Raw genomic sequence first — 26,224 nt, 5'->3', positions numbered from 1 at the left:
TTCTATATTCATAAGCAATCTACTATGAAAGTTATTTATGTAGTTATTCCAAAATGATGTGTTGTCATGTTTTCACTGGTTCTAACATGTGTTGCCCTAATTGTTTATTTTCCATATAACCCTTCCCTATATATATATATATATATATATATATATATATATATATATATATATATATATATATATATATATATATATACTAGATGTGAGACCCATGTATTACATGGGTTTAATTAAAAAAAAGTAAATATAAAATTTTAACAATTTGAAAAGTTTGAATTTATAAGAAAAATGAGAAAAATTTGAATTATTAAAATTAATGAGATTTTAATGTATTGAATACATTACATATATAATTTTTTTTTTTAATAAATACTTTACATATATATTACCTTACACATTAAATGTGGAATTTTAATTTAGTAAAATGAAAAATACAATAAAATAACAAGTGGAAAATAAAAAATTTAAAAATTTTAGAAAATATCATGTATCCAAATGAATGAGAAGATGACATGTGGTAAAAAAAACCTTCATTTATTATAGTATATATATATATATATATATATATATATATATATATATATATATATATATATACACACACACTAGATGTGAGACCCATGTATTACATGAGTTTAATTAAAAAAAATAAATATAAAATTTTAACAATTTGAAAAGTTTGAATTTATAAGAAAAATGAGAAAAATTTGAATTATTAAAATTAATGAGATTTTAATGTATTGAATACATTACATATATACTCTTTTTTTAATAAATACTTTACATATATATTACCTTACACATTAAATGTGGAATTTTAATTTAGTAAAATGAAAAATACAATAAAATAACAAGTGGAAAATAAAAAATTTAACAATTTTAGAAAATATCATATGTCCAAATGAATGAGAAGATAATATGTGGTAAAAAAAACTTTCATTTATTATAATATATATATATATATATATATATATATATATATATATATATATATATATATATATATATATATATATATATATATATATATATATATATATATATATATATATATATATATGATTTGTCAAAAAATTTATTATACAATGTTGCTTCTTTGCAACGCTTGAGTATTAGCCGAGTTTTTAATAGATGATGATAAATATTTGATTTAAAAACAAAAGACATTACCGATAACTTATGCATTGAAAATGATTTTTAGAGAGAAGTTTTTTATTAAAAACATTGTGTGACAAATTAGTTTCACAAAAATTTAAAATGCTCTAAAGTATAAGCATATAGCTACCTGCATATATATTCTTATTTTCCACCTAGAACCCATAAGCATATTCGACCTACCTTTGATTCTCAATTTAAAATTTCTTTGTTGGTGTGTATATATATATATATATATATATATATATATATATATATATATATATATATATATATATATATATATATTCTTATTAGACCCACTACCCATTACGTATGTTTCTTTCTTTTTTTTGGAAACGAGTCAAATGACCCATTAGGTATGTAAACTTCCTTTGATTCTCCTTTTGAGATTTCTTCATTCGCATAGACATAGCTATTGTAGCATTATATATTCTTATTTTCCAGCTACTACTATAGCATATATAGTCTACCACTCGCTACGAAATTTCTTTCATTCGTCGTTTGTAGAACTTCTCTTGCTTCATTTGTCAAGTCATCCGCTAATATTCTTCCATATTCTAATCTCCCTTCTCTAGTGTACTCTTTCTCTCATGTCCGTCGGTGACCCGCTGCTATCAGGGTTTCCATCTTTTCCGGATTGATCGGATTTATCCCAGTTCCTATAGTGGTCCGAGGTTCACCATATTCGGGTTGATGTTTTTATGTCTTCTTTTCTGATTTGCTTAATTTGCTTATATCAGTCCATAATTCTGATATCGATGCTCGTATACGTAATTTGATGATAATTTGATGTTGCTACTCAAAAGGAAACAGTAATTCGATTTCTGGGTGGTGGGAGATATATACTGGTTGCGTCAGGTAGGTTTGGTCTTCTACTATCTTATTTTTTCTTGTAGCCATTAATTATATGTTTTCAGAATTATGGAGCTTAGAGCTAAAACCTTGTTAAATATAGCTTCGAATTTCTTGTTATCTTCAGAAGATTACTATTTTATTTCAGTTTTTTATAAGACAGTGTGCATGATTAATTACGGTTTTGTTCCCTTGGTGACTTTGAGTATTGATCTTGATTTTAACTAGTATTTGAAAGAAGACTGAGTTTGAAAACCGGATAAATCTGGTTACCTGAAAAGTTGCATACGTTTGAATGTGCTCTGTCCTGTCTTATTGTGGTTTTCTTTAACATTTTTATATAAAAGTTTATATTTTGTTGGACGGACGGCTGAAACAAATTTGTTTTTTATTTTTCTAGACAATGATTGCATTATTATGTTACGTTGTGAAGCCTTATTTAACATTGACCTTGTAGCCAATGTCTTGAAAAACAATACCTATCACCAAACCGGTAGTCCTACCAGTTTGATGTTTATTTTGGATTGTTATTTCAAGCATTGCTCATGTTGGCCTTCTTATGTCAGGATATGACTAAAATAATAAATTTTCTGTTTTAGGTGGTCTACCAGCTGCCGCTTAATCAATTAGTTCCAAAATACCATTAACTCTATGTGTTATGAATATCTCTATGTCTGATTCCTTAAGATATAAATTGCCCCGTATTTCTTTTCCGTCTAGAAAACAAGTGTCATCATTTGAATATCTATTTTCATTTTTTATTCAAGATTCAGCAGTTGATGAAGCAAACCTAGATAGTTATATGAGTGAAAGAAACAGCTTATCAAATTGCAGTAAAAGATGAATCTCATTTTCTATATATAAGAGTTAAGAAATGTAAACATAAGTGTTAGAGACTGTTTACCCAAAGATTAGTTGATTATTACCCACATAAGACGTGTGTATCATGTGTTCCTCCTGTTTGAACCATAATTTCTAAAAAAATTAGATGATTTTTTTATCTAGAACTAGTTTTTTTACCAGTTTAACTGTTCCGGTTCAACTCGGTTTTCCTTTGAACCGGCTGGTTTTAACCGGTTCCTTAAAAAACGATTTTTGGGCATACCAATGATGGCATCCGCTCCCCAAAGAGAGGGTAGGGGAGCCACGGAAGAAAATTTATGTGGTATATATATATATATATATATATATATATATATATATATATATATATATATATATTTATTGAATTCGTGTAACCTAAGAAGTAAGATAGCAGAATTGTAATTCGGCAGTCGATCAATAAAATCTATCATTTGAACCACCTTAGATATTGTGTTCTTGTTTTCCATTTGCGTTATTACTATTTGTTGGAATTGTCTGTGAATTTGTTGAAGTGCTTAAACCTTAACATATTCTTCCTTTCTTATGTTGCAGGATTCTTAATCTTGAAAGGGTAACATTTTGATGACAATTTACTGGTGAAGGGAAGAGTTTGAGGATATGACACATCGTAGTTTGATTTCTCTACCAACATCAGCACTCAGTCCAGCTGTGCCTGTAACAAAAACTGATAACTCTTTTTCATGTTCCAGTAAGTAACTTGTTTCTTTTTCACTTAATAGATTTAATAGAAACAGCGCTTAAGGTTTGTTTCTTTTCCTTTTTCCACTGAGTCATGTATGGCTAAAGTGGCTAATGATGCATCCCAAGTAACATTTTCTCTTCAAGTCCTAATCCGTATGACTGTTATATTTCAGATGATTCTGTTGTGGAAATGCCCTCAAATGACAGGTAATCAGTGGCATCTCCTTCGGAATCAATAAAAAGTTAGATGCATGGATGATGGATCACATATCATGTATTGGTGGGCCCTTCGCATAGTTATTTAATTGATTACATTTACTCTTTGTTTTATTTTCCCTTTAGGACTCTCAGAGAAGAATCAAGCACTGAAAATCATGAGCCATGTAATGAGAATGGGTATATTGATTCTAAGATTTGGTTTCCTCCTGAACCAGAAGACCAAGAGGGTGATATTAAGGGTAATGTTGCCAATTATGATGATGGCATCATGCTTGGAGACGAACGCAGTGGGAACTTGAAGGAAAAGATACGGGATATGATGGTGTTTATGAAATCGGGTGTTAAGAAACATGTGGAGCATCTTCTTATATCTAAGGGAATTTCTTGTGCAGGAAATGATGGTGATACATGGGTAGATACAATTTGGGCTTTATCATTGGAAGCTGTCGTATCTCTAAAGCTAGATACTTTATATGGAAAGGCAGTGAATCCCGATATATATGTGAAGGTTATATGTGTTGCAACGGGTTCTAGAAACCAAAGGTTATCTTATTAGTCTTTTTCTTCATCCCCTAAACTTTTGGTATTAATTGTTTAGCTGATGATATTTTTTTTTTTGAATTTCACCCAAAATATATAATTTTTTTGAAATATATAATTTTTTTTTTGAACATTGAGATTTTTTAATTAATAATACATGAGATATCAAATAATTTTTTAACAACTTAATCTAATCTAATAAGATGTTAAAAAAATAAATACCTAAAGATCTTAATTTAAAAGTTTAAAATGTTTAAGATAAATGTAGCCATAAGTTTTGTCATGTTCTGAAGTTTCGTCAAGATAATGAGTTTGTTAATTGCAATAAAAACTATAATCTAGAAAACAATTAAGTTTTAAAGAACGTGATGATATATAAAAATTACTTTTAATATTGTTAGTGTCGTATTGTCATAATAAATATATTTATGTTTTACAATAATGATAGTTAGTTTAAGCGTGATCAAATACCTGCTATACAGTACAAGCTCTACAAAAAAAAGAATTTTAAAAATAATTTGGGTAATTCAGGTAATTCGGGTATACCTGAAACCCAAAAAATGTACCCTTTACCCGACCCGAAAAAAATCGGGTAACTCGATTACCCGGAAAAATTTACCCGATATCCGAAAAAATCGGGCGGGTAATTCGGGTATCGGGTATTTTCGATAGGGCTAGGTTAGGATGTATATCTGTAGAATTGTTTAATGTTCTGATTAATGCTTGTATTCATATGTAGAGAATTACTAATCATCTTGCTATTAACTATTAGTGCATTTGTAGAATCATTTCTAAACAGAAGGATAAATTAGTCATTTAGTCACATTCATTCAATCCAAAAAAGAATCAGTATCATGTACACAACACTTGTTTTATTTTTTATATTAATATTTGCTTTAATTTTTCAGTAAAGTTTTCAAAGGCCTAGTCTTCAAAACGCAGGCAGCTGACAGTCACATGCCAATTACAAAACCCCAGTTGCTATTGGTTTGGGATGTTTCTTCAGATGGATTATCATCACTTGAGTCACATGCGTCTCCTAGTGGTAAGGAGGTGAGAAGCCATAAGTGTGGTTGTAGGTTCAAGTCTCAGTATTGTGATCAATCACCCCTTTTTATATGTTTTGATTATTGGCTCTAATATATGCTATATGCAATATTACCAGGAAGATGTTATGGAAATGATAGAGAATTTCCATCCAGACGTGGTCCTAGTTGAGAAAATTCTTTCCCAGGATATTCAAAAATCTATCCATGCAAAAGGGTTGCCACTAGTCATGGAAATGAAACGACACCACCTGGAGAAAGTTGCTATTTGTACCAGCTCACCAATGTCCTCTGATCAACCGAATGACCACAAGCTGATGGAGTGTGAAACATTTTATTTAGAAAAGATTGAAGAAGAACATGCTGCTCTTTTTGATAATGGAAAAAGGCCTATGAAGACTATAATGTTTCTCGGGGGGAATCCTGCACGAATGGGATTGACAGTGAGTTTATATATTGTTGTTCATAGGGTTCACTACTAACAAGTGTATTTTGTGTGTCCTTTCTTGTATGTCAGTTGTAGATAACTTCAATGTGACACCCTACAGATTTTGCTCAAGGGATCTCACAGGGATGAACTAAAAAAGATTAAACGGGTTGTAAGGCATGCGGTTATCATTGTATACCATGTGATCCGTAAGGGTTTATTCTTTCAAAGGGCAGCTGCGATTGACCCAACAGAAAAGACAATATTATCAAACTGCAATGAAGACCTTATGACACATAAGGGTGACATTACTGCAGTGTTAGGTTCACGACGGATATCATTATTCATATCTAGGCACAATGCAACAAGTCGGACTGCATGTCTACCGGACATCAACTTCTACCAAAATTTTGATATGCCCTTTGGAAAGTTTTTGGTGGATGATCTATTCAATCAGGTTACTTGAAACTCCATATTTTTCCTAATGCTTTATTAGTTCACATTCTTCATGCCTTTACAAACAATTTATCATTTTCTTCTGCTTACTTTCGAGTATTCCATCTTCTCTATTGGGATTGAATGCACGTACTTTCATTTATTTGTGTATTATATTATTCTATTTTAATTTCTTTACATTATAGCTATAACATTCTACTTTAAAATATCTATCCAATAAAGGGTCATATAATTGTGCATTGTATAGAATAAATCTAATATTAAATAAGAGATATCCATATATAAAGATAAATATTGCACAAAGGTACCTCTAGTCTAAGATAATTACGAGACTATCTAATACCACCCCACAAGATAAGGACAAATCTGCAACTTAGATCATAAAAATAGAAATCTTGGAGTCGATAACTACTTTGTAAAATGCCAGCAATCTAATTGTATGTTGATATGAATTGAACATGGATGTCCCCTTTAGCAACATTTTCTCTAATGAAGTGAAAACTTACATCCAGATGTTTTATACAAGTATGAAAAACAAGATTAATAGAGAAGTTATCCCAAATTGTCACATCATGAGGAAGGTGTGTTAATAGTAAGTTCACGAATAGGAGTTTGGAGCCACATAAGTTCAAGCAACTAGATTAGCTATAGAGTTTTGTATTTAGACTCTATAAAGGAGTGAGAAATAGTGTGTTGCTTGCTTGTCATTCCATGAAATAAGGTTATATATATATATATATATATATATATATATATATATATATATATATATATATATATATATATATATATAGAGAGAGAGAGAGAGAGAGAGAGAAGCGCATCATGGACCAATGATCATCTTGACAACCAGTCTCGTCTACATATCAAATAAAGCGGCCAGGTAGAGTTGTGGAACCTTGCTCATTGTTGGGGAAATATTAGATGGTGGAGAATCAGATTCCTTATTGATCATGTAAGGTCACTTTCCAAACTGATATTTTCACTCTATGCCCGGGTTACAGGATAAGATAATCCAAAAGGACACTTACGAATCTTGTTACAAAAACATAAGCCAAATTGCTAGAGAATTATGAGTATGTTCTAGAAGGAGCTGAGGAAAGGCTCTAATGACAACTCTATAGAGGAGACGTATTTATACTTTAACAAAAATAGGGTTTCCGTCTTCTACATTAATTAAGAGAATCATGGATAAAAGGCTTAGTTAATGTTTTCCAAAACTGACGAGATTTGTCAAACTTACCATGGGCACCCATTAGAATTCGGATTTTCTATAAAGAAACTAATTCAAATTTCTGAAGATCAATCAGCGGGGAAGCACCTCATCTACCAATGATCCTCTCCACAACAAGTCTCGTCTATATATCGTATAAGGCGGCTAGGCGGAGGAGCTATGGAAGCTTGCTAATTGTTGGGGGAATATTAGTAGGGTGATGGTGGAGAACCAGATTCCTTATGGATCATGTAAGGACACTTTCCAAACTGATATTTTCATCCTATGCCCGGGTTACTAGATAAGATAATCCAAAAGGACGCTCACGAATCTTGGCACAAAAACATAAGCCAAATTGCTAGAGATTTTTTTTCTAGAAGGGGAGTTGAGAAAAGGTTCAAATGACGGCTCTATAGAGGAGACGTATTTATACTTTGACAAATTAGAGTTTCTGTCTTCTAAATTAATTAACAGAATCATGGATTAATGGCTTAATTAATGGTTTCCAAAAAGGACGAGATTTGTCAATCTTACCACTGCCATCCATTAGGATTTGGATTTTCCATAAGTAAACAAATTCAAATTTATGAATACCAATAGATTGGGCTACCGTCAAGGGCTCCGCCCCTTGGACCCCGCTAAGGGCGGTACCCTTAGGACCCTACAAAGGGGTGTGACCCCCTTAACCTACGCCATTCTATCATACCAACTTAAAATTTGATCTTATATATTCATGCAGTCCACATTCTCTGAAGATAAAATAGATCCGTCTATGGAAGAAGAATGATTGTCAATAGAGGTACACACAAACTAAAATCATCAACAATAAGCATCGGTGAAAAGCCTAAGTGTTGTACCTGAGGTTTCCAAAATAAACATATTTTGGTCTATTGTGCCATGAATATAAAATAAGACCCGTCTATGGAAGATCAATAATTGTTAGTAAAGGTCGTTCAAAGAAAAGGTTGTGTTGAGTTTTTTAATGACGTCATTTCTGGCAGTATTATTCCCGATAACAATGGTGTCGTCAATATAGACAAATATGTATAGATTTGTGCTTACACATGAGTAAATAAATAGGGAATTACTTGTTTTGGAGTCTGTGAATCTGGAAACGTGGAGGACCTTTGAAAGTCTATATAATCAGCTTTAGGTCTTTCATAAGGCCATATATGGATCTTGTCTATGTGGGCCAATGAAGTTGTGCAATGTTTTCACAAATATAATTTCGTTAAGGGTGTATTGGACAAAAGAAATCTGAACATCGAACTTCCAAAATGACCATATTTTGTGTAATATCGAGAGAGAGAGAGAGAGAGAGAGAGAGAGAGAGAGAGAGAGAAAGAAAGAAAGAAAGAGAGAGGGAGAGAGAGAGAGAGAGAGAGAACAAACAGTATTGTAATAGATTTAACAATGATAAAGGTTTCTTGAAAGTTTCCCATATTTGTTGCCAAAACTGCATTTGTGGTGAATGATGGCACTTTTTTTCTCACTTCATCATGTAAAGCCACTTACAATCAACAACATTATTGAGAGGAACAAGAGGATCCAAAGACCATGTGTTGTTTTTAATAAGATTAGAGTACTTATGGGCTATTGCTTGACGCCACTTGCAAAATTTGTTGACAATGGTCAAAGACGTAGGCTATGTTATTGGAATGAAGGATGTGGTGGTGTGGTTAGCCAAAGGCGAAAAGGGACCTATTGTTTTGGTTTTAGTTAAAAATAATAGGGACATAGACGATTAAGAGGGGGTGGGGTGTGGTTGTGGAGGATGTTGATATGGTGATCGATTTTAGAATACTAGGTATTAATCAGGATTAGTCGTTCTAAGATAGAAAGCTTAACATTCTTCTGAAGCAAGACTGATAGGTATGATGTGTATTATTTGAAAGTGGAGGGCTAACACAATAGGACTAGTTAAGCAGTTAAGGATGCTAAAGAGCATTCAGATTTGTCGACAAGGATGTTAATGTGTGAAAGTCCTAAGGCCATCCATAATGGGGGTTTAATGCGAGTTTAATAGAATAAATTTGAATATAATATAGAGGAAAGAGAATGTGGAGTTAAATCACCACTGAACGGTTGAATAAAATATGTAGTGAAAAAGTTATGGGTTTTTTTTAAGAATTTAATTTAATATATATAGTCTCTCTCCTAGTTGGCACTCTATTCAACTCTCAATGAGTTTAATGAATTGGAGATGGCCTAACTTGTAGGCACCGTATAGTATAGGAAGTTCACTGAAGGTGGTAGGGAATTAACATGTTGTGATGGTAATTTAAAACCATTGTATTCCTCTCGAAGACAGGAAAGAACAAGTATGACTAGGCATTTATCTTTGACTACTTCATAATGTCAGCAACAGGAGCGACAACCGACATACCCTTGTGCATGATTAAAGTAGGCATCAATGTTTTATCATCTTTCATCTCGATTTTGAAAAGGTGTATCTAGGGTGTATCTTATCGGTGCACTTGGATGATGGGTGCGATATGAAGGCCTAATCCAAGGAAATCCATTGATCACAAGAAGTGATACCTTGAACAAGATGAAAAAATAATATGGTGAGATAATCAACATACATACATGCACATCACCCTAGATCCAAATTGGGTAATTAGGATTGTCTCTTGGATGTATTTTCAAATTTGGAGAGCATACGGTTGTGTTATTGATATAGCCAAATAGGTTAGTGAGGAGGTAGGGATGAACCATGGTCTTCCTGTAACCTTAGTTAGTATGACATTGTTTCAATGAAAACGTTTGAGTTGTAAGAGGTTTTATTTGTAGTGGTGAAGCTGACGAAGTGAAACAAAATAGTTCTTTGAAAGAGGGGATGAATTATATTGTGCAGATGAACAGTAACGATGTGAATAGTATGTAAACCCTAGCATGTGTCCATGCATTTTATAATTGTGTATTTTATAGAATGAATATTATAGGTTACCATGCGTGTAATAAATCCTAGCATGTAGATACCTTGCATAATGGGGTTTATAATTGTGTATTTTATTAAATGAATATTATAGGTTACGAGAGATCTCTATATGTAAAGACAAATATTACAATTACCGGTAGTTTACGATAATTACAAGAGTGTCTAATACCTTGTATTTTGAAAAATGTATTGATAATAGAATGTCTTCAAATTACAAAGCAATTTTTAGATTTTTCAAAGTACAATATCCAAATAAGAAAATAATTTAAAGGGAAGATTTTTCATAGTACAATGCCATAACAAGGTATAAAAATAGAAAGTAAAATGCTGTAAAAAAATATGAAAGCAAGATGCAATAATACATATGAAGTATGTTGCTATTTCTTACGTGTAGCCCAATAGGTCAAGCATAACTTTTTAGTTGGTTGTCACTATGCAGAAGCTTTTTTGTGGAACATGTAAGGAACTGGCAGAAGCTCATATTTCCTACTATGCTCATCAAGACAGGAAGGTTACAGTTGAAGTCAAACGTCTTCCTTCCCATAAGCACTTGCCTGGTGAAAATGAAGGAAAGCTATGGATGTGGAATTTTTGTGGACAATGTAAACCCTCCGCTCGAAGCTTAAATCCTACCAAAAGAGTATTGTTCCCCATTGATGCTCGTGGCGTATCCTTTGGGAGCATCTTAGAACTTGCCTTCTTGAACCACCCTAAATGGGAAATACGATTTAGCTGTGGACATTACTTTTATGGGGACTATCTTCACTTCTACGGGTACGCCTCCTGTGAATATGTTATTCACTATCAAGTATGTTTGATGTGTACTAAGAACTAGAGTGTATAATGGTTCTCCATTTTAGAGGTGGCTAAAACTGATATTCTCTGTTATAGTGTGACACACCAGGCAGTTTACGATTCAAGCTTTAGACATCTCCTCCATTGCTCTGCGGACTCTGTGATTTGCCTTCCCCATATTGGCTGTGCGACTCGATCCTCTTGAAAAATAGGAATTCTATATAATATTGCTATTAGTTGAGTTATTAGTAATCTAGATGAAAAAAAAAAAGTTATGCGCACATATTCACATTGAAGATCTCAGTTATTTGGAACGTAATTCTATAAAAGGGTGCTCAATATTCATCTTGCAGACCTTTGTAGTGAAGGTTGTATGTGACAGAAATCATCAACACAAGGTAAAGAAGGGGATTCATGTTCAAAATATACGCATTCTTTGGTCTCATAGAAAATAAAAAAGGGTAAATGCTAGTATGCCACCGACAAGCATCCCTACTAATCGGTTGCACAACCAAGAGGTAGGTAAATCACAATGTCCTCATAGCAACGAAAGTGAGGTCATGGCTTGAACCTCACACCATACTACCAAGGCAAGCATATAGGGATACTCTATACACAATAGAGAGAGAGAGAGAGAGAGAGAGAGAGTATATATATATATATATATATATATATATATATATATATATATATATATATATATATATATATATGCATACACGAATTTGTGAAACTTGCAGATTAGGCTCGATGGTTGTGATGCTTACATACTCAACTGTGCCTACTTTCTCTGTATATCTGCCGCCTAGGAAGGTCAAATTTAGCGATGTAAATGGAGGCGATTTTCTTAAAGAAGAGGTTGAGAAGGTATGTATAATCATGGGTAGTTTATTGGCTTGGTGTGAAAGTGGCATTTATATATTATTATTTTATTCGGAGAAACACAAACAAATAAAAAATAAATAAATAAATAACCACTTGTAGTCTTGTACTTTTATAATTTCATCGATTTGACTATTTCCAGGGTATGTGTCAGGGACATATCGAGAAAAGCGTGATCAACTTTCGTGATTTAATGGGTTTATCCTATGAACTATTATTTTTGATTGATTTAGCACTGAACTATTGTTATAATCATCATAGAAATATGGAAAGTATGTTGTGTTTTGTATGTTTTCTTAAAACTGGGTAACTGGAAAAAAAAATTAGTTTCTAAAAAAGGTACAATTAAGCATAACAGAAGTAGTAACACCAAAAAAGCGTTAAACAAACATATTTTCTAGAATAATTGAGAAAGCATACAATACCCTTATATATAAGTTGGAGCTAAATTTAGCAAGTATTCCAATTTTCTGAAAATTGAATTGACAATTAATTTCTCTAAGTAACCTTTGAAACAATCTTGGTAAAACCGAAATCATGGAAATTACAGTATCTGTTATTAAAACAAAATAAATAAATAAAACTGGAAATGAATCGTAATTGGGGAACTGGACCTCCAAATTTCTGATGGATGAAAAGTTATGTCCGTTTTAAATAATTTGGTTTCTTTCTCCCCTTTGTCATTCTCTCACTCATCCATAATTTAAATGGTCTGTATGCTCCAAACTATTAAATCACCAAAAAAGGTAGCTTAAGTATCTAAATCAATAAAATGGTGAAGGTAAGTTTTATTTTTTGTATTATTTGCTATATTATTTGCCAAGCCATTTATAATTTATACTTTTTCATTACCAAATTCATAAGAAAGATTTACATAACCGTAGCAGGTCAACAAATCATTTAATAAAATTTTACTTTTTGGAAGGTGTTGCAACAAGGACGTTCAATGTTTGTTGACATTGAGAAGTCTCTGAAGGAGATGGAAAACAAGTTTGTTGGGTCAACGTTGAACATTGAAGGATCATGTAAACGATTCTCTGACATCAAAGAGACCTTGAAGCAAGAACAAGATCAATTTGAAGTCGGTTACTTTCTCACTCATAGATATATATATATATACATATATATATATATATATATATATATATATATATATATGACACATAGTTTATTATCGTTCTTTTTTTAATCATCCATCTAATACTATAGGTTGACATGAGAGATGTTTCTATGAATAAATGGTCATACAAGGCGCTCTCCTTGAATCATATACGGTGGAAGCTTATGCTGCTTTCCTACATCTGGAATGAGCGTGTCTGTTCCCTTCATTCATCTGATCTAAAACTGGTTGACACTCAAACAAGTGATGGTAAATTTTCTTTGGTGCATTCACTAAAATCAGCAGATCCTAAGGGGTGGATGTGGAGGCCTTTCTCAGAAATCCAAAGTATTTCTTTGGAGGATCTCCAAAGGGGACACAAAAGGAATACCCAAGAGGGATTAAACCTTCATTTTCTATTGGGTACTGACAATCATATGGTATCAGATTATGAGGATGAGTTGTCTAGTATCATTGCTTGTGCTTTAGCTTTGGCTTATCAAGAAGACCAGAACAACTCATTGGATGTGAAATCATATCAGACTTTACATCCGTTTTCCTCTCTGAGTTCCCCGAATTGGTTTTCCTTCAGTTACTTCATGGATTCTCTAGGTTCTTTATTTTGTTATCCTTCTGATGAATCATTTCATTCTATTTCTGATGGGTTAGATATGCCTGATTCTTCAACTTATCTTCACCCGGTCATCTGTATGGGAAGATTAGCTAACACACCCAAATACACAGTAGCTTCTCTGTTTCCCAAAGAGTTTCTTGATCTTCGTAAGCATTGTGGGTTATCCGAGGTATCTTATATTTCTTCACTAAGCCGTTGTAAGCCCTGGGATGCCAAAGGAGGAAAGAGTGAATGTTTCTTTGCTAAAACTCTTGATGATCGCTTCATTATAAAGCAAATTCACAAGACCGAGTTTTGCACATTTCATAAAACTGCTTTTGCCTATTTTGCGTACATTAAAAAAGGACACACGACATGCCTTGCAAAAATTCTTGGGGTTTATCAGGTTTGTTTTTATGCTCAATAATAGCTCAGAATTTATATTTTATTTTGTATGCCTGTTCCGGTGGTGACCTATATGGTTGCAGGTAACAAACAAAAAGAGTGGAACAAAATATGATCTAATGGTGATGGAGAACATTACTTATTGCCGAAAATTTACTAGACTGTATGATCTGAAAGGAGCTCTGTTTAAACGTTCCAATCCTGCTACTGATGTCGTGGGGAACGTATATTTGGACCAAAATTTTGTAGATGACATGAAGCTTTCTCCTATATACGTTGAAATTAGATCAGTACGAAAATTGCTAGCAGCTATACTGAACGATACTTCCTTCCTCCACGTGAGTATTTCTTTTTTTTTTATCTCTCATTTTATTATAAAATTTATGCAAAAAAACAAGTAAATAGTGTAATGCAGATGAATAACTAGTAATTAGTGTTGAACACGACTCTTTTATATGGGAAACAACAAGACTTTTATTAAGACACTTAAGAAGACCTTACACTTTGTGAGACTACTACACACTTTTCTCTCTTTGAGGCTTTCTTGGATGGTTTGGAGCAAATGAGCTCCATACCTATTTATAGGCCTCTTAGGAAGGTTCTAGATACTAGTATACACTTACTACATACTAGATAACTCTAGAACTATCTAACATACTCTATATGCTTCCATATGTTTCTAGAATATTCTACCATGTTCTGGAGAGGTCTAGGTTGCTCCAGTGTCTTCTAGAATGATCCATATCCTTCCAGGGTCTTCCATGTTGTTCTAGAGTATTCTAGACTCTTCCGGTATATTCCAGAGTCTTCCATAGTCTTCCATAGTCTTCCATAATGTTCTAGAATCTTCTAGAGCATTCTAGAACAAGCTAAAGTCTTCTAAATAATATTTGTTTTATTGGGCTAGTGATGATCTTTAACACTCCCCCTCAACACTAGCCCTCATTCTTCGTACCATGTTAAGCTGACAGCGAAAACCTTCACATTTTCCAGTACTCAGCCCTTTGGTGAACAAGTCTGCTATTTGATTATCGGTCTTGATCTGCCGCATCTCAATTTCTTCCATCAAGACTTTCTCTCTGATAAAGTGATAATGCACTTCCACATGCTTTGTTCTAGCATGAAATACTGGATTTTCTGTCAGCCGAATTGCAGACTGGTTGTCACAGTGAAGTGGTACTGCATAGTCAACTTTTTGATGTAAGTCCTCCATTAGGAGTACCAACCATGTACTTTCTTGAGCTGCTACAGCCGCTGCTTTGTACTCCGCTTCCGTGGTTGACAATGATACTGTTGGTTGTCTTTTACTACACCATGATATTGGTCCCGACCCAAGCTTGAACACATACCCAGTGGTTGATCTTCGGGTATCATGGTCTCCTGCATAGTCAGCATCACAATATCCAACCAACTTGCAGTCTTCTCCTCTTTTATACAAGAGACCATAGTCAATCGTACCTTTGACATATCTCAAGATCCGTCGGGCAGCATCCAAATGAGGTTTCTTCGGACTTTGCATGTATCGACTCATAACTCCAACTGCATAAGCAATGTCAGGCCGAGATAAAGTTAGGTAGATAAGACTACCTACTAGTTGTCGATACATCGTTCCATCGTCCAACTCTTTTCCTTCATGAGCACATATCTTGGCATTTGGCTCTATTGGTGTTGATATTGGCTTACACTCCAACATGCCAAACTTTTGAAGTATATCTCTTGTATACTTTTGTTGGCAGAGAAACAACCCTTCTTTTGTACGATCAACTTCTAACCCCAAGAAGTGTTTAAGCTCCCCCAGCTCTTTCATTTGGAATCGTACCAATAGATTTTCTCTTGTTTGATGGATTTCTCTTTCGTCATCCCCGGTGATGATCAAGTCATCCACATAAACCAACACAATTGCCAACTTCCCTTCTTTTTCTTTGATGAACAGGCTTGAGTCTGCATGTGCAACTGAATAACCACTTCGGGTAAGAAATTCAGCAATCTTACCATACCAGGCTCTTGGTGCTTGCTTCAATCCGTAAAGAGCTTTTCTCAGCTTGCACACATGAGTGGGATTAACTGCATCCTCAAATCCCTTTGGTTGGTTCATGTAGATCTCCCGATCTAATTCTCCATGCAAGAAAGCATTCTTCACATCCATCTGCCATAATTTCCAGTCTTTACTAGCCGCAAGAGCTAGCAGCACCCGTACAGTAGTTATCTTCGCCACTGGACTAAATGTTTCATCATAGTCCAATCCATATTGTTGTGAGAACCCTCGAGCCACCAGACGAGCCTTGTATCTCTCAATTGATCCATCTGGGCGACGCTTTATTTTATAAACCCACTTGCAGGAAATGGGTTTTAAATCTCTTGGTCTTGGTACTAGTTCCCAAGTTTGATTCTGCTCTAAGGCTGTAACTTCTTCTTCCATCGCCTTCTGCCAAGCTTTATTCTTAATTGCTTCTTCATATGTCTCCGGCTCTTTAACACCGTCTTCTAAAATGGCCGCATTAGCATACTTGGGATTAGGCTTTCGGATTCTTTCCGTCCTTCGAAGTTGTGGAGGCGGCGGCTCCCTTTCACCGACATCACTTGTTTGAGAGACTTCTTGCTCAATGACATCAGTGTCGCTCGGATCATCAGGTGTATCAACACTTGACCAAATATGTGCAGTTTGCTCCCCCATCTTTTGTTTTAAAACTTCTTCAATATTTTCCGAGTCTGGTAGTACTTTCTTCTCTGAGGACCACCATGAAGATGCTTCATCGAACACCACATCTCTTGAAGTGTAGCATCTTCCACTTGTTGGATCACAACATCTCCACCCTTTTCTTTGATTGTCGTATCCAACAAATATACACCTGACTGCTTTCTTGTCAAACTTGCTACGTAAATGACTAGGCACAAATACGTAGCAAACGCAGCCAAATACTCGGAAGTAGCTAACAGTAGGTTTCATGTTCCATAGTGTCTCAAATGGTGAGATGAAACCTAACCTTGGTTGGGGAAGTTTATTGATCACATGGGCAGCAGTTTGCATTGCTTCAGCCCAAAATCTTCCTGGGACATTCTTCGCGTGTAGCATGCTTCGACAAATTTCTGCAAGATGTCGATTCTTTCTCTCAGCTACACCATTTTGTTGAGGTGTGTTGGCACATGTGAATTGATGACGTATACCACATTCTTTTAGATAGCGATTGAATTCTTCTGAGGTGTATTCTCCTCCATTGTCTGAGCGTAGACACTGAATCTTCTTTCTCACTTCTCCTTCGACCGTTGTCTTGAATTCTAGAAACTTTGAGAATGTTTCAGATTTTTCTTTCATGAAGAAAACCCACACATATCTCGAATAATCATCAATGAACGTCACCATGTACCGCATCCCGCTAACTGATGTCTGCTTGACTGGACCGAATACATCTGAGTGAATTAACTCTAGTGGCTTCTTTGCTCTAAAATTTGACTCCTTGTATGGTAATTGATGAGCTTTACCATACTGACATCCAACACAAACAACATCTGTTTTAACTTCAAGTTGAGGTAAGCCATTGAGCATGGATTTCTCCATTATTACCTTCAACTTGTGATAACCAACATGTCCCAGCCGTGCATGCCATAGATCTGCTGTCTCATTCTTACGAGTCTTATCTACATAGGCAGACTCTGCGGAGAGCACATAAACGGACTCCACTCTTCGTCCTTCCATTGTTGGCGTTTCTGATATTTTAAGATCTCGATAGACCTTCACATCTTGTGGGCCAAACAAGATGTAGTTGCCTGACGATGTTAGTTGCGATACCGACAACAAGTTCTTCTTCATACCTGGCACGTGATACACATTATGTAGTGACACCATGTCAGATTTATTACCAGGCATGATCGTCGTTTTTCCAATCTGAGCAATTGGAAGTCGTGCATTGTTGGCTGTAAGTACCATGCGACTCCCTTTGTACTCCTTCACGTCTTGTAGTTTGTTCTGATCGCCAGTCATGTGATTGGAGCATCCTGAATCAATGATCCAGTCATTTTCATAGTTGATACGCTCTCCCATCATTGTCATGAGTGCCAACTCGTTTTCTTCAATGGCACATAATGCCTCAGCATCCCATTCATCCTCTATTTCCTTTTTGGAAGTTACTACATTGCTTTCCACAGACTTTTTCTTTGACCAACAATCCTTGGACATGTGGCCCCACTTTCCACAGTTGTTGCAGTTGCCTTCGAACCTCCTCCCCCGAGAACTCTTATTGTCGGTCTTTTGAGATCTCCATGGTTTTGAGGTTCCTTGCTGACTCTTCCCTTTGTCAGCATTTTTGTATCCTTCTTTAGAAGGTGGCTTGAAATTCCTCCGACTTTTACTTGTGTAGAGTGCTTCTTCTTCACTCTTCAGCGTGATGCCTCCCATTTGCTTAGCCATAGCTTCTTGGCTGGCCAACAAATTCTCAAACTCTACAAGTGATGGTTGAGCGGGCCATCCTTGTACAGCAGTAACAAAGCTTCTATATTCCGGCCTCAGTCCATGGATAATGATTCTCTTCATTCGAGCTTCTGCAATGACGGATTGTGGATCTAGTTCAGTAATCTCCCGACATATCGACTTGACCTTGTGGAAATATTGAGCAATCGTCATGTCACGTTGTGAGATTGATAATAGATCGTTCTCCAAAAGTTGTAGTCTCGTATCATTCTTCTTTGAGAAAAGCGTCACAAACGTGTCCCAAGCTTCTTTCGGGGTGTTCTCATCCCGAATATGCTCCAACATCTCTTCTTCAATTGTGGTCTTCAAGGCAAACATTGCTTTGCCTGCTTTGATTTTCCATTTGCGTAAAGCACCATTAACGTCTTCCTCTGGTGGCGTAGTTTCGCTTCCACCAACGACCTCCCATAGATCTTGTCCTTGTAAGTAGGACTTCATACATGTTTCCCACGTTTTGTAGTTGTTGTTGTTGAGTTTCTTGATTCCTCCGACGACTTGGAGATCACCCATCGTGTTGGCAGTACCTCGGTAATACCAAACAAGCTAGTTTCGATACTAAACTTGCAGAGTCACAAACTACTCACGATACAACGAGAATCACTCGTTATCACTATCAAGAAACCTTGCTCTGATACCAGATTGTTGAACACGACTCTTTTATATGGGAAACAACAAGACTTTTATTAAGACACTTAAGAAGACCTTACACTTTGTGAGACTACTACACACTTTTCTCTCTTTGAGGCTTTCTTGGATGGTTTGGAGCAAATGAGCTCCATACCTATTTATAGGCCTCTTAGGAAGGTTCTAGATACTAGTATACACTTACTACATACTAGATAACTCTAGAACTATCTAACATACTCTATATGCTTCCATATGTTTCTAGAATATTCTACCATGTTCTGGAGAGGTCTAGGTTGCTCCAGTGTCTTCTAGAATGATCCATATCCTTCCAGGGTCTTCCATGTTGTTCTAGAGTATTCTAGACTCTTCCGGTATATTCCAGAGTCTTCCATAGTCTTCCATAGTCTTCCATAATGTTCTAGAATCTTCTAGAGCATTCTAGAACAAGCTAAAGTCTTCTAAATAATATTTGTTTTATTGGGCTAGTGATGATCTTTAACAATTAGGAGGGATTATTCTAACATTGCTTATATTGTATTTTTCTCTCTATTAATATTCAGTGGATCGGTGTGATGGATTATTCCTTGTTGCTTGGAGTGGACACTGAAAAAAAAGAGCTTCTATGCGGTATAATTGATTATCTTAGACCATATGATCCAGAGAGGATAGTGGAGAACTGGTGGAAGTCCAACTTTAAGGTGCCTAAGAACCATTTGCCGACTGTAATCCCTCCAAAAGAGTACATGAACAGATTCGTAGACTTCATCAAAAACTTTCTCGGTGTCCTAATCTCCGAAAGAGTACAAGAGATTCAGAAAGTTCATCCGATGGCCCAGATTACTTTGTAGGCTCCCAACCGCTTTTGTAATCACACTCATTCACTGCTTTCATCCACCAACGGAGATCGAGTACTAATGTGTTGCTTCCATTTATTTAGTAATATTGAATACCTATTTTACATTCTACGAATAATACATAGACTAGTTATGAAACCCGTATATTATACGGGTTGATTAAAACAAAATGTTAAATAGAAACGATTAAATGAGAAGTTTATTTGAAATTGAAATTTGAAATAAATAAAAATTATGAGAAAAAAACATGCAAAAAATAAATTAATTAAAATTATTGTTTAGTTATCAGACCCGTATACTAAACAGGTTAATTATAACAAAATATTAAACACAAAGGTTTAAACTGTAAATTTATTTGAAATTGAAATTTAAATTTAAAATTTGAAATTAATATCATTATGATAGGTTTAATTTATGTAAACTAATTAATAATATATTATAAATGGAAAATGAAATAAATGACAAGTGGAAAATAAATATATTTCTAAATTATGACAAAGTGACATGTGGCAAATTGAATGAGAGAAAGGCATGTGGCAAAATCATTCTTATTTATTAGGGTAGATATCACATGTTCAAACTTCATTTTCTTCGATTATGATCCTTGTTTGTTCATTGTTCATTATGCACGTGAGTTGTCAAGTGTCAACATCTAATTAAGGGAAGTTGAAAACTTTGATGTCAACCAAGCGTTTTTTTAACCTAACTGATCTATGATTTGACCAAACTTTAGACATGAACATTTGAACGAGTTGCACAGTTGGACAAAAATTACAGAAAACTTTAAGCTAATGTTAGTCTTGATAGTTTTGTTGTCCTCATAACTTGAGAAGGCATTGCACCATTGACGTAAGGCTGCCTTCAAGAGGGAGAGGGGCAGTGTTTATGGGACTTATAAATTATAACTATACTTGTACTTTATTATTGATATTGCTCGTCTTACTAGCATTTTGCTTTGTGAGCCTTCTTATTTTCCCTTTAAATATATTGGTCTCGCAATTGGAGCCAATATGAGGCTAGACAAGAATTAGAATACGATTAATGAGAAGTTCAAAATAATTTGTCTTTATGGAAAGCTAAAAGTATATCATTTGGAGGGTAGGGGTAGGGGAGGGCTTACTCTTGTCAAATCGTGTTGTGATATGTGCATGGGACATAACGTCGTTACTTGATGATTCCAACTACGTAGAGTCTTATGATCACAACAATGAAGAGATAATGTCAGTTGACGTCCAAAAGGTGGTCTTGGGATGAAGCTCCGACGGTCTAGTTAGTATGTGTACGAGAATATGGTGATTAGGATTTTGGAGAATAAAGAAGCGATCCCTTCTTCTAGAGAAGATGGATTCCTTTTATACATGTTGTTCTCTGCACATGATCCCAACAATATCCTTTATCCCGTATGGTCCAACAAGACGTGGAGGAGTCCCACTGGTGGATCGTGCACCAATAGTGGTTATCTGCTATTGGTGTAGAAGAAACAGAGGACATCGCCCTGAACACTATACTTGTCGCTCTGGGAAATGCGCAGCTATGGTTTGGCTTATAATAGACTAGAGATTATCGTCAGGAATTGGACCTGGGCACGAGGGCGCCAAGCATCAGGATCCTAGCAGTTAACTAGGTCGTCCTAAAGATAACAATTATGTTATCTTTAATGTATTCCTAGAGGGATACGTTAACAAGTCCTCTAGGCTAGTAGATATTAGCGTTGGCATAGCGTAGCTGACTCGTTCTAGCCTTGATCAATACACGTGTTCGGTGAAGATGGATTGGATGTTCGTTGATGTGATGGAGTCATCAGCACAAGCGGTTTCATCATGGTGACGATTCGATATTCCCACTCTTCACTTAAAACTTCCTTACCATGAACAGTTTCCTTTTTACCTTTTCCATTCTTCAACTGCTTATGTCCTCTCTTCGCTTACCCTTTCTTCTTTCCTGTTCTTGCTCTAAGAAAAAATAGTGACACCATGATTTGGAATCGAGCTAACCCCATATGAGTTCGAGGCTCTTCAGATTCAGTTCGTTTTCATGGCTGAACATGGGTTGTAATTTCCCAGGAAAGGGGCGATTATCTTTCAGCCGCCAGAGGGCAAAGATGGAGTCCCATTCTGATCTTTGAGGCAGGTATAACGTTACCACTAATTTATTTAATGAGATCATGCGTCTATATGGATTCTCCATGGATGACTTGACCCCTAACGATGTTAACAAGATTGTGGGGTTCGAACTGGGTTGTCGAGCCCTCAAAGTGCTTCCTTAATTTTGGGCCTTCAAGGCCTACATCAACTCCTACACACAATCAGGTGTTCATACCTTTTCTCAAAGCCGAGGCATCAACACGTTCATCATTAACCAGAAAGCGCCCAAGAAAAACTGGCAGGACAAGTAGCTTTGGGTGAATTGCAACCTAGTTGGTTTTGGCTACCCCCGAGTAACTGTCTTTTCTGACCAGTCTCCATCACGATAGGGTGCTAGTCTAATCGTGGCACTAGCGTTGAAGAGTATCTGCTTGGGAGGATTACATCATTGTTGTTACGGGGATGTGCGACGCCTGGAGGGCCTAAGGGATGATGCGCCAGTTCTTCATGGAGAAGGACGGTATGTACTCTTCTTGTGACAACCCGGAATTTCCGTTTGTTTTAACGCTGTAATTAAGCACGTCAAAAATTAGCCAAATTTATCTCAAAATATTTTTGGCCAGATTTAAGCCAGTTGGAATATTTTAAATAATATTCGACAAGCGAACCAAAAATAAGTGAGCAAAAATTTAGATGTGCTTTGGTGGGTATCGGGCATCCATCCGAAGGTCGTTTAAACTTTAATTATATATCACGTATACATATATGGACATAAAAGCTATCTCTCTCTCTCTCTCTCTCTCTCTCTCTCTCACACACACACACACACAGCTAGTTCATGGCCTTTGGGTAGTAAATGCAACTTTCTATTATTCACGTTTCTAGAACCCTAGTAACTATTATAGGAATAGTTAGGAAATTCTATCTCTATCTCTATCTCTATCTCTATCTCTATCTCTCTCTCTTTTGGCTTTAGAATGTGACACACTATTTCCCTCTACGATGCTTCGTTACGCCAACGCCGTGTAACCAGAGTCTTCGGGAAGGAGAGCGAACCTCATGTTTATAGATCTATACGGGACTGACACTCCCACACCCAGACCTGGAGGGTCATCGGATACTCTATCATCGATCAGCATGGTTACATACTAGTTCAGATTTACCCTTTGTTTAGACTTTGCTAGCTGTATCGCTCATTCGATATTGTATGGAGTCTGTGCTTCCTTTTGTTAGACTGAGCCAAGCGTATCATTCATTCGATACTCTCCTGGAGTCTATGTTTTCTTCGTTTTAGTCAGCAGTGTTACTGCTAATGTATATATATTATTTTCCCCTAGTACTTTCACTTGAAATTTTCTCATTACCCATTTTAAAGTTAATTATGTATTTGGTAATGATAGTAATTTGGGGAAAACTACTCCTTAAAACATAAATCGGTCGGGTCTTGGTAGAAGACTGCTTTTATTTAGAAAATATAGGATTTTCTGGAAAGGACGCTAATACACCATAGATTCTAAACTATTATCCTTCATAAAGTTATTTTGAATAAAAATGTGTATTTGTAAAAATGACACTAAATACTTATGGACTCACCAGCATTATAAAAATGATGATACTCACTTTCAAAATAACTTGTATTCTCAGGTCAGCGATAGACAAGTACACCCCGAGAGCTTTTGTGAAGACGGCCTAGTACCGAGCTTCACCTATATTATTCCTTGTATTACATTGATGTTGCTATGAAATGTAAACTATGTAAAATTATTACTATTAATGCAATGGTTGTTGTACCTTGATTACTATACTGTATGTGTTGTGATACTTGACATGACGTTATCCACCCCAGAACGTTTCCGCCGTTCCGGTTTTGGGGTGTGACAGATTGGTATCAGAGCATTGTTTATAGTGAGCTCAGTATATCAATTCATAAAAGATATGCAGCCTATAAATACATAGGGATAAAAACACTCTGACCAAGAATTATACTTAAAAATATAACCATGTTTTACCAAAGTATAAGAACATCCAAAATCTAAATACCCGAACAAAGTATCACAAGGAGAACAAGAATAAAAGCCTTCTAATGTTGGGCATTACCATCAAACCTGGGCAGTTATGTAATCGTAAGCTGGAATAAATGTAACCTGATCAACTACATTTATTCGAGATGCGATGAACGTGTGCTTGGGAGTGATGGTGGTGTTGCAACAGGTCTGAAACTTACCAACTAGGAATGCTAGAGACAAACATAAAGCTTAAAATACTATAGGAGTATTTTGGAATACTAAAAGACTCACATTAATCCCATAATCATATTTAGAAGTTAAAGAGCCAATCAAGTATTTAGAAAACCATAGGGGTATTTTAGGATCCATAGATAACCTTGTGTGAAAAACTAAAAAGATCCTTATTGATATACCTATGATTACAGAGGGTATACCTTCAAGGTTATATATAATAGGGATCCCATAAACTAAGAATGTGCGGTTTTGCTCTACTTCCTTTTCCTCGTTGGGATGTGGATATAGAGTAGTATCACATATTCGAAGGCCTATCGGATCTAAGCTATATATAATTCGTGTACCCTATGTAATTATAGCAGGACTCGATATGAATCACCCAGTGAGATGTTTTAATAATCTCTTAGGATTCTTTATACATTTCCATTCTCGCACGAACCCTGTAGAAAACCTTATCCACTTCAGTGTTCGATAGAAGAGTTGATTCAGACCCAGAAGAAGTTCATTGAGAAGAATTCCACTTCGGAAATAAATGAACTAGGACGAGACTATTGAAACTACCAAGTGCCTATACCTTTTAGGGACATCGGTGGGAAATTCGCCTGAACTTCCGAGATTTCCAGTCATCTATCATGAAGTGATGACACCCAAAGTCAGAATCGGAAGTAAGATGGAGTAGAAATTCAATATGTCTATACGAGAAGAGAAGTCTAGGTATCTATCCGAAGAAAACCAACGCTGGTCCCAGTCAAGGATAAGAGGTAGATAGAGGGAGCCAATACATGGAACCGGAGAAGTGTCTTTTCCTCATTACGGTCGCGCTAATACACCCATAAAATAATACAATTTAGTGAGTTAGTGATTACACTACTCACACTATGTGTTAGGTAAACCACCTTTTCCGGTCGCAAGTAATACAATTAGATCAGATTTCAAAACCTCGATTGAGAATGATTAGCCATAAGCCTTCAGGAGCCTTTCTTCTCGCGGTCTCCATTCCGAACTATCCTCAGATATTTCCAGAGCCGGAGAATGAATCTCTTCAGTATAAAGATAACTTAGTAGGAACGACCCCCATCTTATGGCTTTCCGATACTCATACTCCTACCTTAAATACCAGGACTGCATCATAGGGATGTAGGTCAAACCTTCGAGAACATACTCCTACTCCAATGGTGAACGATTAAAATACATCTAGGTTCAAAGATACCCCTTACTAGGAATTCTAGTTCAATTATAAGGGGTTAGTAATAAGGTTATTAGTATGATTTCCTCGCTCATACATTTCCAAGTTATATATAACAAAGACCTGGTAAACAGTAAAGTGTGAGATTGCTGACCTAATTTCTTTTTCTCTTCGGGATCTGAAACTAAAATAGAATCACACATTTTACTATCCGCCCAGTCTTGATTATATCATAGCGTGTATAAGCTGAGTTCTCATGTATAATAACTCACCTCTTAGTCAGAATCAAATAAACTAGAGCCAACCTTGGTCACTCACGAACCCATTGTCTTTCATGTTACAGAATCATGTCGACATCCGGAGATAGTCAGGCGAACAACAAAACCCCTATCATTCATATCGACGCTGCCACCTTCCAAGCCGCGGTAACAGCTACAGTGACAGCTGTCCTTGCAAACGTCAACGCTAGTAATGCAATCACTGGAAAAGGAATGGAAAATTCTGATCATCGTACTGATCCAAGAAGCCAACAAATGGAGACAGTCACGGACAC

The 26,224-nt window shown here is 35.6% G+C and overlaps 1 protein-coding gene across 3 annotated transcripts; it reads left to right on the top strand.

The window, feature by feature from the left end:
• Positions 1-1,475: 1,475 nt before the first annotated feature.
• LOC145036735 (putative 1-phosphatidylinositol-3-phosphate 5-kinase FAB1D) lies at positions 1,476-20,266 on the top strand. Of its 3 annotated transcripts, XM_078985204.1 has the most exons (14): positions 1,546-1,850; positions 1,968-2,019; positions 3,430-3,586; positions 3,753-3,786; positions 3,922-4,341; positions 5,247-5,391; positions 5,504-5,827; positions 5,933-6,268; positions 10,861-11,195; positions 11,957-12,083; positions 13,024-13,179; positions 13,308-14,216; positions 14,299-14,553; positions 19,868-20,266. In XM_078985204.1, the coding sequence occupies exons 3-14, from the start codon at positions 3,496-3,498 to the stop codon at positions 20,153-20,155; spliced, it is 3,420 nt and encodes a 1,139-aa protein (XP_078841330.1). In that variant the 5' UTR covers positions 1,546-1,850; positions 1,968-2,019; positions 3,430-3,495; the 3' UTR covers positions 20,156-20,266. The 3 variants fall into 3 exon arrangements, with proteins under 3 accessions (XP_078841331.1, XP_078841330.1, XP_078841329.1); XM_078985205.1 differs by lacking the exons at positions 1,546-1,850; positions 1,968-2,019 and adding an exon at positions 1,476-1,517; XM_078985203.1 differs by having other exon boundaries at positions 1,547-2,019.
• The last annotated feature ends 5,958 nt before the right edge of the window (positions 20,267-26,224 follow it).

The sequence above is a fragment of the Lactuca saligna genome, chromosome 3, assembly GCF_052625555.1.
Source record: "Lactuca saligna cultivar CGN05327 chromosome 3, ASM5262555v1, whole genome shotgun sequence".
Classification (NCBI taxonomy): domain Eukaryota; kingdom Viridiplantae; phylum Streptophyta; class Magnoliopsida; order Asterales; family Asteraceae; genus Lactuca; species Lactuca saligna.
Note: the sequence above shows the minus strand (reverse complement) of the source record. Positions and strands in the feature narration are given on the sequence as shown.

What these genes read in the sequence shown, in the direction of transcription:
- LOC145036735 (XM_078985205.1), top strand. Translation starts at nt 3,496, where the DNA reads ATGACACATCGTAGTTTGATTTCTCTACCAACATCAGCACTCAGTCCA. An exon ending in GAAATGCCCTCAAATGACAG is followed by an intron (nt 3,787 to 3,921) that starts GTAATCAGTGGC and finishes TTTTCCCTTTAG; the next exon opens with GACTCTCAGAGAAGAATCAA. An exon ending in GACTATCTTCACTTCTACGG is followed by an intron (nt 11,196 to 11,956) that starts GTACGCCTCCTG and finishes TGAAACTTGCAG; the next exon opens with ATTAGGCTCGATGGTTGTGA.